Source organism: Lichenostomus cassidix, chromosome 2 (genome assembly GCF_008360975.1).
Source record: "Lichenostomus cassidix isolate B80296 chromosome 2, HeHo_3.0, whole genome shotgun sequence".
Classification (NCBI taxonomy): Eukaryota; Metazoa; Chordata; class Aves; order Passeriformes; family Meliphagidae; genus Lichenostomus; species Lichenostomus cassidix.
In genome coordinates, this window is record NC_139482.1 from 33,791,069 (window position 1) to 33,810,702 (window position 19,634).

A 19,634-nucleotide genomic window follows, 5' to 3' on the forward strand; every position below is an offset into this window, starting at 1 on the left:
TCTCAAAGGGGTGGTGGACTCCACTAGGCACGACTTGCATAGTATGCCATACTGGAGCCAGGTACCCCATAAAATTACCTGTTATGGGAAGCCAGAAAGCATACTGGGTCAAAAAGAGTTCCAGGAAGTTATTTCTCTTGTAATTTTCATTTAAACAACCCATCACAAATGAGAAAGCTCTCTATGTCACAGCCAAAAGTAAAGATATGCATGAAAAGAGATTATGATTACTGCCTGCAGGATAGGAAGCTTTGTAATTTGACAAAAAGCAAAGTTGACCATAAAGACTTGGTCTACCTCTGTTGCCAGCCAGTTTTGCTACCAAAATCAGTGTGAATGTCACTTAATCCTACAGCAAAGACCTCACTTCTTCAGTGCCCATCTACTACTTTTTCTTGCAGATGAAGCCAGTAATTTGAAGAACTCAGAAATGTTTTGCAGAGAGCTAATTCATTTGACATTCTGGAACAGACAACATCCCAGCTACACTGCTGAAAAAATCTGGGGCCTTATCTTTTATGTTTCTGGGGTTTACTCTGAATTCACACCAGTGTAGCCAAGATAAATTCTGCCTTTTGCATGAGTAAATTTGTTCTATCATGAGCTTTACAGAGGATTTCCCCCCTAACTTTAAATGAATCTTGGTTCTGGCAGGTGCACAGCATTTGTCGTTACATTGCTTTTCAAATCTAAAGACTTCTGTACTGTGTCTTTAAATACAAAAAAGACAAAGCTGATTAAAACCAGCACAAGCTGTGTGTGCCATTTTAATGAGTAGGATCTATCTTGACCTCTGATCAAGAACATTATGAGTTCTTCCTTTCTCCTCCCATGAAGAAAAACAAACCCAAAACATCCTTGCCAATTATTTTTGTGACCAGAAAGCATACATTTGAGTATACAATGAATAACTATGAGCAAATAGCTTACTGCAGTGGGAACCAACATTGCTAGTGTCACAGAAAGTTCATGGTAATTCCAAGGATTTCTCATAAAAATTCAGCTTCACACTTTGTCCCGTGCGGGACTCGCAGTTTGTATTTCATAGAAGCAGTTTTATGAGAGCAATTCTTATGTTAAGAACTTTGCATTCCCATATACTGTGACAGTTTCCTTGATAAAAAAAAAGTGAATTATTAATATTATGTGAATTTTGGATTAACACTAAAGTACATTTATGGATTTGTCAGACTTTTCCCTCTGTGCCCACGGATGCACGCAGCCTCCTCCACACTTCCAAGAAGGGGGAATAATGTTCCTACAGCTGATACTCGTTGCTGATCTAAAGACATACCAAGTCATTAAAAATGAAGTATTCTTCCTTTATATAATGAACAGGAAATAAATGCTAGGGGCAATGAAATACAAAACAGTCCAATAACAGCTGCTCTGCAAGTCTGTAGTCTAGAAGCTGTAGCAGGACTCTCTCAGCTCAAAGCTGGTACGGGTGGCACAGTGAACTGGGCTCTGCAAACTCCAGCAACAAATGTCAGACACTGGATCATCCTGACAGACTCAGACAGGGTCGTTGCTTGCTTGCTTGTTTTGGGGGTGGGGGAAAGGGGACTCAGATGACAGAAAGCAGTTTTCAGCCTTTGTGAAAAGTCCATTCAAATTAATGTCTTCCTTTTTCAAAAATACTTTCATCATTCATGTCCCCAAAAAAGATGCAGACACAGATCCAACACAACTGAAGAAAACCCAGAGGAGTTTAACTGAGCACTGTGCAGTGCTACAGACACTGTCATTTTAGACAGCAACTGCAAGTGCAGTGTTTGGATGAAGCACCTAAACACAGCAAGCACTAGGTTCACCTCAGTGAAGGCTGGAGCCTTTCTCCAGCACGTGGCTACAGGCACAGGCAGTTGAGTTTTCTCTTTTCTCCCGCTCAGTATTTCTGATCCTCATTTCCGGGTGAGGAGAGGCAATTCTGTTCTCAAAGCCAACTGCATGCTTGGAACTTTGCTGTCACTGGTGGGAGCTGATGGAGATGGTCATGGTTTGTCAAACAGGCACTTGCCAGGGCTGGCAGAGCCCTCCATCCCTCTTCATGATCACACCAGAGCCATCAAAACAGCAATTATGACTTATTACTGCCTTGGCCCTGTGCCAAGCGGTCTGGGGGGTGTAGGGCTGTCCTGCTGGCCACTGCCAGGCTGCTCATGCCAGCAGCAGTCCCTCACTCTGCCTTCAGCTGTCACTGCTGCCAGCATCCTCCTCTTTCCCATGACACCAGTCCGAGCAGGATTTGGCCAGAACAATGTCTTCTGTAGAAACCACCCTTCCTTTTCTCTTTTCCAGTCCTCTCCTAGCTCAGATCAAGTATCAACCACTAAATAATGAGCTGTTTAGGACGTATTACTGCCCAGAAAAACTAATTTTCTATTGTCTCTGGCTGAAGCAGGGCTCAGCTATTGAATAAGCACCGAGAGAATTTCAAAAATGCACCTCATGTAATGATGTGAACATGGATTCAAATACAAAGAACAGCATGGTTTTTATCATTATTTTTAGGCACAAGGCACTTAAAAGCACTAGACAAAATAAGACAAAAAAACCCCACTTTTTCATGTTTGTTTGCAGCATTTGAAGAGTGGATTTCAAACCCCAGGGTCTGCTATACCAAAGGAGGGAACACTTAAGCAAGTAAGGCTATGGCTACGTGTTTCTGGACATCCTTTCCCCTCTCTCTCAATCAAATGGCAAGTGTAACTTGCATTATCACAGACACACTCTGAAAAGATCCTCCCAACAGCTATTTTGGAGGGTGGGACTTCAAACAGGACGAACCCACATGTAGTTACACACCCAGTTCATGAAGCACCCTGGTGTTTCAAATGAAATGGTAGATAGGTCAATTTCAACATTTCACACCAATTGCAGTTTTCATTTCAATGCTCTCAGTGTAAGCTCATGCTGAATTTTAAGTGACTGAAAATGTATCCCATTATGAGGTTTGATCCACTTTGGAAAGCATGCAAACACTGCTATAGGTAAAACAGAAACCTGAATACATTGTATTTTGGAATAGAATGATTTTGGCTCAGCTAACCTACATGGGAAATCGCCCTAAAATCTTGAAGGTAAAGCTAAAATGATTACGGTACAAAATAAACATATAAAGTTTTTTATTTAAAATACTATTAGAATGACTTTAGTGCTATATATTCTTATTTGCTATCAGCAAAATGGAGAACTATTTGCACATGAGATCTGCTCTCCGTTTTGGGTTAGAACAGAAACAGAATGCACTCAGGTTAAAAAAAAAAATAGTCCTCCAGAGCCAATACTGGGGTTGGTGGAGCAGCTGGATTCTATCTGCCTTAGGAGCAACTGTGTGCCATTTTCTTTCTTGATATATCTGTATCTTGATACTGGTATAGCAAAGAACAGCCTTTAAAACTAAACCACTGTAAATCCTAATCCAAAGTTTATAAATCCACTAAAAGGAGATTGCACACCTATATAAGCAGATATGTTACAACTTATTGAATGTATAAATGCAAATAAAACATACATGTAATGAGATAAATAAAACAAAATTCCCTCACTTCCAATTACTTGTGGAACAGCAACTAATCACAAAAACATGCATGTAAAGAACTGATTCTGGAAAAAAACAGTCAACTGATACCACGGCATGTGTTTTGTAGAGCAGGACTTTTTGAGAACACTGCAGAGGTGCTAAAGCAAATTGTTATAATGTCACTGCACAATGTGCTGTTGAGGTTTTATGGTCACACTGCGCCAATAGTCTCGGGAAGTTATTTTGCATTCTTATATAAACTTTTTCCCCCAATCCTGTTTTCCACAAAAAAGGGCTTTCAATAATGTACAATCTTGTGTTTATATACAGTACAGGAAAAACATGATAAACCCAAGAACACAATCTCTACTTTAAACATATTTTAAAACTAGATTTCTACAACTTCATGTAAACAAGAATAAGCTGTTAAACACTCACCAAAAAAGAGCATAACCTTCCTGTAATTAAATGGCAGTGGCAGTGTTTTACATGGCACTTTTTAAAAATCATGAAAATAAAAAAAGAAAATAAATAAATCAATCCAGCAGACCCCTCCCAACTTGAGGCTTAACCTGCAAATTAATGTAACAGTAATAAAACCTATGCCAGCTGGAATCCTTTCTTTTTCTGGCTTTGGAATGAGAAGCAAGAGCAGGTATATGTTTGAAGAAAAACAAAGTAGGACATTTTCCACCTTTAGTCACAGGATGTTAATTGAACTCTGGCAAATGTTTAAAGATAGTCTCAAAAAGTTCAAGAAAGAATTAAAACCAGTTGGGGCTGAGAAAAAGAAAGAATCCATCCTTCCTCCCCCCTTCTCTCCCCTCAAACATCTGTTCCAAACTTATGCTCCAAAAACCACAGCGAAGAACAGCCATAATTAATGTTATTTTGGTTTTTTTAGTTGCTAGGCCTGCATTCTGAGGTTAGAAATACAAAAATACAAGTTCAGGGCACTATTACTGCACTTAAGGACTCTCCTGATGCATATAACAAAAGAGCAGTTTTTCTTTTCTTGTCTTTACCCCTTTTTATTAAAAAAAAAAAAGAAAAATGTTTTTTTATTAAAAAAAAAAAAAGAAAAAAAGAAAAAATAGAAATGGTACCCGGAAACAGTTCCATGTCGAAGATAAAGGATTACAATAAAAAGTACCTACACAAATGAACTACGCTTTATGAAGCTATGAAAATACATTTGAGACATGTTTTATGCACGCTTTACAGCTGTACAAAAGCCATCCAGCCACTTACAATGCAGGTCATAAAACTGCTAATGCACGCAGTGCCTCCCCACCCTGACTGCCGTGCTCACCAGCGTGCAAATCCAGCAGGATGCACCGAGCTCCCACCAGGCTCCCACCCAAGGCATCGTGTCACTGTGCAGGCAGCCTGCTCTACACAAGGAATACCGCTGATTTCAGCAGGATCCAGCTAGGCAGGGATTTGCAGGATGCTCCTGGGCTGGACCTTAGGCCCTCCTGTGTGGATGGGCTGCATCATGCATGTTCAGCCCCTGATCAGCACAGGCTGTCCAAGGAGGACCAGGGTGTGGAGGAGCTGCAGAGGTGCAAGACAACTCAATGCCTTTTCAGCAGCTTTGGGCTGAGGCAATTTCATGTTTATGAGGCCCAAGAGGGCTACAAACCCCTGACCAGTAGTGGCAGATTCTTCATTTCAATGCACTGAAGGGCAGGAGGATTTATTCTGCATGAACATACACTGACCAATTCTCTCTGCCTGCTTTTAAAGCACTGACCATCCAGATTTAACAAACACCATTGGCATGATTTGAGAGCTAGCCCTAATACTCAAAATTACCAATAAGAGCTAAAATGGCTACCGACTAATGAGCAGGAATCAAGGCTTTTGGCATTCTAACGACACAAAAAAAAAACCTACAGGAAAGATCTGTTACGTTTTTTATTAATCCTACTTTGTGTTTCTCAGAAAGAAAGACACCCAAGCATAGAACACATTCAGTGGGGTGTCATGTCTCCTGTCTCGTTTTTAAAGATGAAGATTCTGATAAAATGTGCACTGTGCCAGTTATGCTGTCACAAACCTTTCTTTGAGGCTATCACTGTTTCAATCAGGTCTACAAAATGTACATTAGCAGGTGTGAGTTGTTTCAGGTGACATTATCAGTGGGCTGATATTGAAGTACTTTTGAAATTGCTGTGAATGGCACTGTCTGACTATGTATGGAAAAACCTTCCAAGAGGAAACCTATGGTAGCAAGGACAAAGCACCAATCTTCATCTTCAGCAAGAATTAAGGTAGTGTGTTCCACCTGCCAGGCCACAAGCACTAAAAAGACAAGAGGATCTTGTGGTTTCATGGGTCAGCAAATGTTTCATGGTCTTTAGCTCACTCGGAAATGGACAAAAGCTATAAAGAACCCTGTTTTTCCTAAAATTTTACATAATTTTGAGGCTCTTGTACTGGCTAACATCAAGTCATAATACACCATTTCCCCTGTGAAATAAACCTCTCTGGGTCACAAGTCATCGAGTGTAAAGTGGCATGTTAGTCCTTGCTTTTTATTACTTCTGATTTGCTTTGGCTATAATGCAAGGAAAACTCAAACATTTGCTTAAGTTTCATCATCTTCAGCACACTGAAGTGCTGCCTAAATGAGTCTGTTTTTTTTCTGCTAAGCTATAATACCACTGTCAGTGTGCAGACATACAGCACTAGTGGACATAGAGCAATTTTTGCAGTCCTTGAAGTACTACAGTGGTACAGATAAATCAATATACAGAAAAATAAATATATAAATAAATAAATATATATATATAAAATATATATAAATATATATATACAATTTAAATAAAATACCTAAAAGCTCCATGTGGCCACTACTGTTTATAACTTGGAGAAAAACATTTGTGTTTTCAGTTAGGAGTTTTCAAGATAATTAGCAGATTACTTACAAAGCTAAATAGTAAATTTAAAAAAAAAAAAAAAAAATCCTCCCACCAATTGGTCCTTGCAGTATATAAACACACAAACATGAATGCCATCATTGTTACCCAGAACCACTGAAGTAACTTTTTGAGTGTCACACTATTCCTATGTTAAACCAGTTATACCACAAGCTGTGAAAGGCAGGCGTAATGTGCTTTCTACAAAATACGTATTTTTTACACATTTGGAGGAAGAAAGGTCTATGTGTAATGGGTGTGTGTGTACACAACAATCCCTATCCTATCACAAATTAACACAGAGATAACCTTTACTTTTAAGCTTATTGTACATTTTTTGTTCTTGGCCCTGTTAAAAACGGTTTGCCAGGCTAGACTACTACGATGGGGATTATAAAACAGTTCCTGTGCTTGGAAGTACTTTAAATCTACAAGCCATGTTTCTATTGCTGCTTTGTAGCTCAAACCCCAAAACTAGTGATGATTTTATGAGTTGCTATAGTCTAGACAACTTGGTTACTTTTCAATTAAATTGTTCCTTGGGGAGAGTACTGTGAAAATTCCCATACAATTAATTACAGGTATGTGCAATTAAAATACAATTGTACAGCACAGTAGCTTTACAATTGCCGGTGCAATTTATGTCTGTATCAAACAAGAATGCTCTGAAGGGTCTGGGAAGATGAAGTACAACAAGCAGGAGATTACATGTAAAGCTACCTGTAGTGACTGAGATGAAATAAAAGGTAATGTTAAATTTTTGTGTGCCTTTTCCTCTGGGGCAAGATTCAGAATTCTACTAGAAAACACAAAATCTAACAACTGAGTTAATCTCCCCAGAACATACTTTTACAGCAAACCAGGCTCAATACATTTTTACTGCCAAGTTAAACAGCAAATAAGAAATTTAACAGAATTATAATGGAAATGCACCCACAAAGCAGGAAAATGAAGAAAAACAGAAAATACAGCGGAAAGCTGAAAGGAATCATGATTAAAAAAAAATGTACATGTATTTCCCCTCACAGAACAGCCTCATTTTCCCCCATCACTTATTTTTATATTAATCCTACTTTCCTCTAGATACACTTAAAAATGACCTTTTAACTTTAAAAGCAATTTAAATTGTTAGAAGCACCACTGTCAAATAATATAATTTTGTAGATGTAGTATAGGCCTTTTTACATTTAGGTTATAACTAAGTTTACAATGGAGTTAAACAAAGGACTAAGCAGGGGAGGTTATCATAGCATGTGTCTTTATGAAAAACATAGAACAGATTAGTTCCAGGAGAAGTTCCATAATTTTGCTCCCACCTTCACAAGTTTATAGGCTTGGATCAGTGGGAATACCAAACCTCTGAAAAATTTAGGATGCTTATGGGTCATGTCAGCTTGTCTTGCACAGCCGTGCAGAAATACTCCAGGATTTGTACCCCAAAGGCTCAGGACTCTGAAAGAACTGCAGTCATGGACTTGCAGCCTCAAGCAACACTCCTCATGCACCTGGTCCATCTGCACTGAAAGAGGTGGACTTTGATGGGTCTCAAACACGCTGTAAAATAAACCAGATCACTTCTGTAAGGCAAACGGGGCTGGGGATTGTGAGTCCTTATGACTTTGGTTTTGTCTGGGAGACAAAAAAAAAGAGACCAGGGCCTCCCTTGTGAGAGACACAGCCATCAAGAGTGAGCCAACTCCCATCCTTCCTTCTTCCAGGGTGCAGCCAAACTGCAAAGCAGGAGCCCAGGCAACTGCACAGCCAGAGATCAATGAACATGCAGGTTTGACCACGTTAATGTTCTTGGTCTTCATGATAATTTCAAGCTGTGTAATTTGGAGCTACAAGTTAGTAGCTCCAAGACATGACAACACTGTTGCTGTGCTTGCAATATGGAAATATCTCTGCTCCACAGATCCTCCAAGCCTAAATTTCAGTATGTTCTGGGAATGTAATTCTTTTGGTTTAACCACTGAGTAACCAGTTTAATACACAGTCTTGCCTCTCTAAGGAAGCCAGACAGTCACCTGACAGCTGATGACTACTAGGGGGGGAAAAAAAAATCAATTTCTGAAGCACTTAGCCAAGCACAGTGGTGAGCACTTCAGCATTTTTCACTTTGGATTACTGAAGAAAGAGCTGAATATGTACAAGTTTAAAGCCTGGCTCCCTAAAACTGGAAAATTGGAATGCGACACCTAGCTCTGAAAAAAACATCTTTTAGCTGTGGGAACAAATCCCACCTGTTCAAAGAAAAACCCTATACGAAATTGATTTTTACTTACTATTTTTCATTGTTATTAGAAACCTCCTATTATAGCTTTATTCTTTAAGGCAGAAACTAGAAACTACCACAGATTTCTCTTATTATTCATACTTAGTCATGACCTCAGTTAAAAGCTCATGTTAAGATCTCATATCATGTCTAGGCACAGACATGTACTATAGTTAAGTTACACACTGATGAACTGTTTTGCACAATGTCATTTATTGGTTTTTTTCATTATTTTTTACAAGAACACCCATAAGGCTCTGTTAGAATAGGTGCCTCAGACTCCTAAATGCTGGGCAATCACACATACATATTAGTTAGTGTGCAGGATTAATATAGGGCCCCAAACTTGCAATCAGATGGAACCATTTTGGCTCCAATAAAGAAAGTTCTCCCCTGTCATCTACACAGAAATGTGAAATCCTGGCACCAGTGAAGCTCCTCAGGAAGAAGTTTTGGCACAGACCACAATGCAGTTTCCACAAGATATTTTAACGTAGATTTTATCATACCTTGCAGGCCTGAAATATCAAATGTATTCAAACATTCATTATGCTGCAGAACTGAATTTGGTCTTCATTTTGTGAGGTATAGCTTACTTATTTGCCCAAAGTGTTTATCCAAGAGTAGTCTATATATCTAATTTTTAATAAAAACATAGCATAAAAGTTCTTCAGTTTCTGAGCAGGCAATTAAACAAGTAGAAAGTTTTGAACAAGTAATGAGATGGTTCCTCAGACAACTTAGAGTGTGTTTTTTCACGCTGAAATAGAGTTTGGTTGATTCATGCTTTACTATGCTGGACACCCCATAAGTCAAACTCTTAGCAACAATTTAATACAAGAGCCCTGGGATTTCATTTAATATTTCTACTTTTCATTATTTTTTCAATTACATCTGCATGATACTACACTACTTTAACATAAAGTGCAATAATTAAATTTAAGCATTTACAGTGTGCTAACACAGGTGAAGAATTTTTGAAATGAATGGCTAAAGCTGAACTTTTGTGACAACATAAATTCTTGAGCTTGCAACTCTGCAAGTGCTGAATACTTCATTCCAGTCTGACAAAGCACTTGTTACGAGCTCAAAGGCAGCATTTACTTCCTTGGTATTAGGTGCTTAACATTAATCATGTGCTTAAGTGCACGTGACCTGAATTTGAAGCATGATTTTCAAAATGCTATCAATGTGTACTTGTTTCCACTGGCTCGTCCTCCCAAGTCTAATTTCAAGCTCCCTTAAGATATTAATCAAGGAATATTTTGCAGTGCACATTTCTTAAAAAAATAAGCCAACCACAAAAGAGGAATATCTCTCTAGCTGTAGCAATATTGAGTAAAGCTGCATCGCCAGAAGAGAAAGCTGTTGCAGATTATCAGATGAACAGCAGATTTAATGGTTCATCATCTACTCTGATTCAACATAACATGGAGTTCAGAAATGCCACCTGCTGACAGCAGCCAAACAGATTCTGATATAAATAGCAGTTCTGCAACAAATTCAGCTTAATTTGGCTATGTATTAATAGCATATCCATCAACACAGAAAGTTTTGAGCACCTAACTCCTCCTCCTGTAAGTCTGCAATTAATTTGTGGGGGAAACACCCCTGTTATTTTACATTTCTGCTGTCCGCTCTAAACTCACAAAGTAGTTCAGCTGAGCAGATCTCTTTTTCTTGCTGGATTCTGTTTAATGTGCTGTTACAGCACTCTGTGCAACAGCTGTCTGTGCCATATGATTACTTCATTGTTGAAAGCCTGACATATGGAAACTGTACTGAAATGTTAGCTGCTTTGATACCTATGAAGGGGAATGAGCTTTTACATTACAACAACACATTTTTTAAACAACTTAAAGTAAAAAAAATTAAACACACATTTAAAATCTAAACCATATTAGTTTCCAGCATGCCTGTTACTCTATTTCAATGCCCAATTCCAAAAGCTGGTTACTATTGTGGTTTTGGTTGCTATTACCAGCAAACAATGGGTGGTTTTCTTTCAGCTTTTGCATTCTTGGAAAAGAAAAGGCAACAGATTCAAGAGGATGCCTCTGGGATTCGTTCATGAGTTATCCATGAAGGCAAATGCTATACAGTAGAATCAGTGGAATGATATCTCACATCATTGAGGTAACAGTATGTGAGACAAGAAGGTTTATTGGGAAAAGTCACTAACTGCCACACAGTATTTTGCTTCCCAAAATCAAAGCTTCCACAACAGACAGGTTGGACCAGAAGAAAGGTGGATCCTTATGGATTAATTCCTGAGTCCCAACTGCCTTTGGTAGGAAGAGAAAGGAGCTCCTTTGTTGTAATACGCAGATTTTCCTGCCCTGTAAATTAATCACCCACAGAGGGAACAATGACGCTCTAAATTATTTCATCAGCAGCAAGAATACTTGTTAACAAGGAAGGAAGCTCTAATTTTTTGGTCACTGTTTTGCCAGTAGTAGCATTTGAATCCTGAATAAAATCCACCTGAATCAGAGAAGAAATTAATAGTCTGAGTTGTTAGCATCTATTAATTTTATTGAGTAAAAATTTTTATGTGCCTTTTAGAAAATATTCAGTCTTAGAAGATATTCCCTAAGGATGTAAATGGGACATGATTCTCTTTCATTTAGTTACCTAAACCTGAATCAAACAGAAACATATTTAAAATTATTGCAAATATTTAAGAATGCAATCACTCTAGGTATAAAAAGTACTCTTAATTACACCAGGCTATGAAAATAAGACACTAGGGGAAGACAGATTTTTTTTCTTTTGATTGAAAATTAATTGAATTTCACTTTCTGTTACAGAATGACGTATTATATTAAGTCATGTTTCACCACTAGTATGATTTATTAGACAAAAATTGGCCCATTTCACACAGTGTGTTCTAACTGACTGAAAAAGTGCAGCTTTAGGATTACTGACAAAGCTATAAAGCGATCTTGATTTCAGTTTTAGAATATGCTCTATATATCTACAAAACTACTCAGTTACTATAAATCCACTGAAGCATCATTCAGATAGTATCCTCATGGTAAATGTAATAATTTCTATATCAACAGTACTAATTTGACAGCCTCAGTCATATTTTTTTTCAAGTCTCATAACATTACATTCCTGAATCTTTAGGCATATTTGATTAAAATATCACTGTTTAGATCTTAGATTTCTTAAAGGTTAAGGCAAATCCTACAGAGTATTCTTTGTACTCCAGATTAAAATGATTTATTACTTTCAAGTTTTACCAGAAAGAAAAAAGATTGAAAAGCTAGTTATTTTCTGTGGGTAGAAAATGGGATCATTTTCACTAATACTGACACTGGACTGGTGAAAATTTCAAGGGAGTTTGCCATATTTATGAAAGGTAAAAACGTTCAAATGCTATCAATAAAAAATGACTGAACAAATATGACTCCCCAGAAAGGCATTTATCTTAATTAATAAGACAAACCAACAGTTAGTCACCTACTCAAATGACAGCTGTAAATCAAAATGGGATTTGCCAATTCTCTCATGGGGTCAGCTATGACCACCCATGAAAACTGCACTCTTTCATCTCCTTCCCAAGTGGAAGGACTGAGAAATGGCCACAGCTGTTCCAGCCAACCACAGCATCCTCAACACTTTGTGCCAGGACTGGCTGCCATCCACTGCCCCAAATGATCAGGCAGTAAATAGGTCTATAAACCTATTAAAACAGCATAAATGTTATAACTTGTAATCTATTAAAATAAAAACTAAACAGGAAAGGATGCCTGAGAGCCAGCTTCTTCAGAGCAAAATGTAATGCTAATGATGAGTTTTTCAAGCACTCCAGCTTCTTTTTTTTTTTTTTTTTTTTTTGTGCAGAGGAAGGTGGGGGGTGCACAAAACTTAGGGTTGAACTATTAAAAAGCCAGTTGGTGGTATTAAACTCTTGCTTTAGGATTTATAGGAAGGCCAAGAATTCACTCCAGGCTGAAATTTACTATTCCAGGCCTGGAATAGTTTAAAAAAAAAAAAAAGTGATAAATATAGAAGAAAATAATAAACAAACACAAAACAGTGGTTTCAGATGATTTTTGGCATTCCTTCAATGCAGAAGTGGCTTTATTTTTAAAAGTTTTTTAGTCTGAGATTCATCACTATGAATTACTTTTCTAACTAAAATTTGGAACAGGTTATTTTAATAATGAATTCCCAATAAGTTACTATCACTGGATCTCTTTTAAAGCTTTTCAGTATGAAGAGATATCATAGTTTTCAAAGGAATGTCAATGCTCTGACTTACACTCATAAGCCAGGAAGTTAGGGGAGGAAATTTCATCTGTGAGCCACACAGATGTATGAAAACATTTAAAAAATTAACAACGTATGTTAAAGATGCAATGCCAACCCCATTTTTATCCATAACTAGACTTCATTAGTTTTGCGGGTTTAAAATTGACATTTAAAAATAAAGGCAACATAAGTTTTTGTGACTTAATTGAGTGCTCCTTAAATAAAGAGATATTTCAATGTTTGCAGACTGTTAACATCTTTCCAAAATAAGCTGTGTGCTGGTGCTACTTTGCTCTATTTCCCTATCACCCTAAGGAGCCTTTATTCCTGATGGAAGCCATTTCTTTTGCTAAATCCCGCCTGTGAACTCTAACAAGACCATTTAAGCCTTACTAAACAAAGTCTCCTGGGAGACACTATTGTTAAAATAAAAACTGGAACAAATTTTTAAAGTGAACTTTCTGCAGTCATTAGAGGACGCAGGTCTTAAGAAGAGGAGAAAACTTGTTATAGGAGAGGGAACAAAAAGCCAAATGTAAGCAGAGAGCATATGCCAGCTACCCCGAGGGAACAGAGGCGAGGTATGGAAAATTAACTACTGCATTTCTACTTCCCACCAAAACCACAAACAGGCCATTTCAGGGGACTAACACATACAGAGTCTGAAGATAAATACAGGCCTACCTCATTACCTGAGAAGAGCTTTAAAGAGCACACTTTTTTGCTGAATATTTCTGCTTCTCCATGAATAATCTCATTTACCAAGAAGAAGGTGCTCACATGTGCACATGCAGCATTTGCAGCATCGATGTGTGTCAGTTTGGAAGCTGCTCAGCTCTGTCTGAAAACATGGCCCCATAGTCTTTTGGCACAGATTTTTACTGTAAAACTTAACAAACATTCTCTGCAGCCAAAACACCTTGAACTGCTTCTTATCAAGTTTCACAAGCTAAGTGGGTTTGAGTCTGGTCAATATATAGACGGGAGATCATTATATGAAATTGCACTTTGGTGAAAACTTATAGCAGCAGCTTTAAAAGCATCAGGAAGTGGCAAGACATAGCTGTGAGGATGTGCAAAAAATGTAATTGGGGTCCAGGCAGCTCCTGGATTCACCCAGGGCAAGACTAACACACACCTGGGAAAGCCAAGATGAGCAGCACGCCAAAAGGGAGGGCAGTACATGGAAAATGGGACTCAACAGGTTAGTGTGGTTTTTGCTTTCTACCTTGAACAAGAATGGCAAAAAGCCATATGTGACAGACACACTCTGCTGAGGAACGTGAGTATTTGTATGCCACCTCACCAGCCTGTGGGGCATGACTCCTCTCTGGCATGTGAAGTGGCACCACCACCTTGTGCAGTGACAGCAATGCCAGGCACAGTGCTGAGCCCTCACAAACTATCCAACAGCTGAGACACAAGATCATCAAAGGGGAACAGCCATTCTGAAAATGTCATGAATGAGCTGGTCAAAGCAATCCCATTTTCTTTTTGACAAAGTATAGGTCTGAAGGAGGATGAAGACAAGGATTATATTTGGATTATAACAAATACAGGACATAAAGCAACCTAAGGTAAAATAGCCTCTTTGTTTTCTCAAGTTACCACAACATACACGTTTACCTGCATTCAAAGACGAATTAACAACAGTTTTCTCGGAGTACAAATCAAACAGGACTGCATGGAAGGAATACAGCAATACTCTTCATTCTCACTGGATGCAGTGGAGGGTATGCCTGTAGGGCTTGAAAGCTGTGTAGGCACTGTGAGGCTGAAATGTAGGACAATTTACATACTCTAAATTGTTTCCCTGAAACAGATCTTGCCTAACCACCCTTGGTTACATCACCTTACTAGCAAATGCCATATATACTTGCACTTGAGGGAAAAAGATTCACATTAGCCAATAAAAGACATGTGAGCCACATTTCTAAAATTTGTCTGCTGTGCCTTCCTGGGCTGCCTCTGCAGGCAGTGGACCCACAGAAACTCAGCTATGGCGTGACTCTGAGCACCTCATCTATCTAAGTCAGAAAAAAACCTACACCAAGGAAACACTGGGAAAAAAACTGTGGTTATCAGAAAAATCTCAATGCTTACTTTAGGTCCAGCAAAACTTTTAAGATGAGAAAAATGGAAATTCTGGGCTGAGAAATGCAATGCAGTTAATAGTAAAAAAAACCAAAAACGAACCTCTTAAAGAAAGAATATATGTTTTTTGCTGTTAGGATGTTACAAATCCTAGCTTTGGAACAGGGGTCCAAAAGGGAACTTGGAACAGAGGGTGCAGAAAGTGGAACCTGTTATTATTTATAACCTGGCAGGCAGGATTTGCAGAAATGCAGCCATAACAAGCTGATTCTCTTAACTGCAGGTAAAACAACATTCTGAGTAACTTCAAAAGTTTGGAAAATATATAAATAATAAAAGTGAAAGCATTTTGGTAGAGAGATGCTGGCTTTTTTCTTTAGTATTTGATGGAACACATTTCAAAGAGTACATCACTAGCCAACACTCCTGACGATGTGCAGAGTTATACTACCTGACCACATCATGGATTAGCCTTCTCAGGAGGAGCTGTACAAAAAGTAAACAAAAAAAAGATGGAACTCCTTGCCATCTGTAGGATGTCAAGGAAATGAATCAGTTTGTTTCAAACAGGAGATAAATTAGAAAATCTAAAATTTTATGAATTACATGAAGACCTTATCATTTAACTATTCTCAGCGTGCTTCCCTTCTTCATAACCAGAGATATACTGAACAACCACTTCATTTTACAGCTTGCAGACAGAACATTGCAATGACTGCTACAACTTTTCCATTTAATCATTAATACTAAGATATGAAATAGCCTATATAAAAAACATGTGGCGTAACATTTTTTCAAGGCAGTGATGCTCATGTGATTTCCTGCTAAGGTGAATATATTGAACCTATTTATTACAGAACAGACTAGCTCTATTATATGCATTTAGCTTTTTAGAAGAAAATACAAGTATTTAGTCTGAAGTGTACCAGAATTATCTGACAAGATCTCTACTTAAAATAAATCACACTGACTTAGGCCAAGAGATCTGGTTGAGCAGAGCAAGCAATTTTCAGTTACACCAATCAGTGCAAAAAAATTCCCAGGACTTTTACACCTTGGGAAAAATCACTGGAATATTAGCTTTTGAGGAAAACATGTATCACTTTTTTCCATATGTTTCTTTTCATGAACATAGTTTCCTAATGAAAGTCATTTCTACATGATGACAGCAGCAGAACATTCCTCCCTGTCCATTTACTTATCTATGAATTCCAATTCTCCTCCATGAAAAAAGAAACCCCAGGGCTTGTGGGAGGGCAAGATACTAAGACCACTTTTGAACTTTTTTTTTTATCTTTAACTGATACTGTACTGTATGCAGAGCTCTCCTGCTGATACCTAAAGCGTCTTTTGCACATTTGGCATTTCTGGTTAGCTTCTTCACATAATAATCTCAGCTTCAACTTTTGAAATTAGCGTGTAGGTAGTGTTCTCTGCTTGAGCAAAGAATTTGGAAACAAATGCCCAAACACATTTTAAGGACTGCAAACCAAATGTAAAATAGCCCAAAGCTTTTCTATTTTACTTTTTAGGGCACTTCTTCTCAATGCCTCAGCATGTCTCCTGTACTCCAAATGCCACATAGGAAAACTGCTCCCTTTATTTGGGATAAATCAAGGAGTAAGTGCTTACCTGTAGGAGTACTACTGCGAAATGAAGAGGAGGGAGTGATTGGAGGGGTGACTGGAGGAGTAAGGCTTCCGCTGCTGTGGCGAGGTGGAGTAGATACATTCCCACGGGACACTGTGCTTGACAAAGTCAAAGAGAGTTTTGGCTGAATCTTTTTCTTCAAAGATTCCTGCTCACGTCGAGCTGCATCAGTCATAAATCTAGAACAAGGACAATCACGAGGATGAGAGGTTTGAAACACTGTCCACAAGCAAGCTTTACCTAAAGTATTTTTTGCCCTCAATAACCCAATGGAGTTTCAAACTCAGTCATGATAAGTTTCTTTGCAACATACAAATTCAAAGAATACAAATTCTTCATCAACAGCTTTATTTCAGTGTTTAAGATCTGAGCCATTTCTTTATGATTTCAATAAAACTTACATTAAATACTTGCATCATATGCAAACATACAAGTTTTTTAAACTCCAACCAGCGCTCAGCATTATAAACAATGATATAATAGCTGTACTCAGTCCTTTACAATAACTACATTCAATAATTGTGTGAAAAAGTAGCTGAGTAGCTGTAACAGAGAAAAATGTTAGCAGCAAATGTATTCAATCTGAAGGTCAAAGGGATAGAATGAATTACTTTGTATAGACACATAATTTTCAACTTAGGACAATCACATCCTTTTACTAAATGATTTAGACAATGTTGCCTGCCATAAGAGATGTCTAATCAAATGTCAATTCCTCAATCTGGAATTCCCAACTCCTGAAAACCAAATAAGGTCTCTCTGTAGAGCTCTGCACATGCTGTTGAAGGCCTAATGCAATTCAAGGCTCATCTCTGTGGGGTGCTGAGAGGAATCCCACCAGCATGATGCAAAGTGTGCACCAGCAGTGCTGTAATTCCAGCAGGGCAACTTTTTGCATGGGGTATCTCATCCGGAATAAAGAGAGCTTTTTTTACCTTTATTCTATTTCCTTCCAAAACAGAACAACTGAAGTGAAAAAGACTGCTTTTATTCCAAAGAGTTATCCAGAAGACCTGATGCTGCTTTATGCTGACATCTGTACTAACTCTCACTCAGAAGGACTGGGGTTCCCCCACAACAGGATCTCTGCAACTCAGACTTCATGCACTTAGCTTTCAAGAGACATTTTAATACTTTGTCTTTCCCCTCCACTGCATATGGATATACATTACTAATTATGGATATCTTGAAAGATTGCTAAGACAGAGTAAATTAAATCACCTTGTCAGTATAGTCCTCTGTCCTTGAGGCTGAAGTACAAACTTCACCTGCCAGTGAATCAAAACAATATGCACTAGCACATGATACAGAATAGAAAGTTGTTACACCCAGGCATTTGTCTGACCATAGTCTCAAAACACTATGGCATAAAATTTTAGGTACCATTAGAGCAATAAAGATGTATCCTGTCTGTCCATACCATGAAGGCATTAATAAGTGATCTTTGCCATGATATGTAACATTAACACACAGACATTAATAAACAGGTATGTGACATGGCAGCTTATCTTCTTCCAACTGGGACAACAATACATCATGTCAAGCCCAGATATGGCATTTTTATGAAGTTAATATTTTAAATGCAGATATCCATAGTAACAGTTCAGTGTTAAATTTCTCTTCTTCAAACAAGAGTGCAGATGATATTGACAAAACAATCCTCAAATGGGAGTCTAAATTTCATTCAAGAAAATTAAAGTAAAAGGATCTTAATAAAATGGGCATTCCATACACATTTGCTTTCCTCTAGCTAGGAAATGTCTAATTCACTATTTTTGCAATTTGTACAATGATGTATGTTTGCTTCTGGATGGGAAGCCTTATTCCTTAAGAAAATGTTATGGTAACATTATAAATCCTTGAAAACTTGGAAGATAACCTCAACTGTGAGTTATTAAAAGCAGCAACATGAAAGCTGCTCTTTAATAAACTCAGCCACAAATAACAATGTTAAAATAATATTGAGTTATAACCACTCTGGTTGAAGCCCATAAAAATCAGGAAAATTTGAAGTTATAACTGAAACTTCTCCCTGTCCTCTTAACTCATTCCCATTTCGGCTAAGCATGCAAAGTATATTCCAAAATGTCATTTGTTGTCTACACTGTGAACCTGAGACAAATGGAAGGCAGAGTCTGTTGAGAAGTTCAGTTTCCAATACCTCATGTATGGAATTAACTTTTTCAGATCCAAACAGTCCCATACATGTTTGCTGAAGCACTGGCAGTGCTGTGGTTTTGAAAAGGAAACTTGTCTAAATAGATTTAAAGAAAAAAAATTTCAGTATTTTAACTGAAATGCAATATTATGCACTTGTCTGAGTACAGCAGTGTTCTTCAAAGCTTAAAATATAAGCATTTTAATGATGGATACAGAATGACATTTCCAACTAAGGCTATAATTTTCATATTGGAAGTACATTATGGTTGCAACATCAAGTGTTCAGGAATGAAACATGCTGGAATCAGGGTTGAATACTGACCTCTAAATTACATGACTGCATACAATTTTCCTTGCCTCATTTAAATGCACAAGATGTCTGGGAAACAGAAAATGAACTGTAACTAAAAAAGGCTGCTGTAAGACCACTTAGGTAAATCCCATCTTCTTTAAAGGCTGTCTCACCATCTTCAGATCCATTGCTTTGCTGAGCAAAGCTACCTCTGCTATTTTCAAATTATTATCTACTTAACCCTGCCCCTCCAGTTCCACCACTGCGCAGATTTCTGTCACCTTCCCTGTTGCATACCATTTTCTTTACACCTCACAAGCCTCTCTCCCTCAAACCAATACATCACATAGGTTCAGTGAAACAAGGAGGATCATTCAGCTCCCAGCCATTCATTGACCCTGTTCTGAAAAGCATGGGGTTTGTGTCCTTTCTTGCAATGGTTCATAACGT

General features: G+C 38.0%; 1 protein-coding gene across 1 annotated transcript in view; it reads right to left on the reverse strand.

The window, feature by feature from the left end:
• Positions 1–19,634, reverse strand: part of JAZF1 (JAZF zinc finger 1) — a 186,444-nt gene that overhangs the window by 12,795 nt on the left and 154,015 nt on the right. Inside the window, exon 3 of the mRNA XM_085051005.1 lies at positions 16,715–16,911. Within this exon, the coding sequence (XP_084907131.1) occupies positions 16,715–16,911 (197 nt within the window). The remainder of the gene's footprint in view (positions 1–16,714; positions 16,912–19,634) is intronic.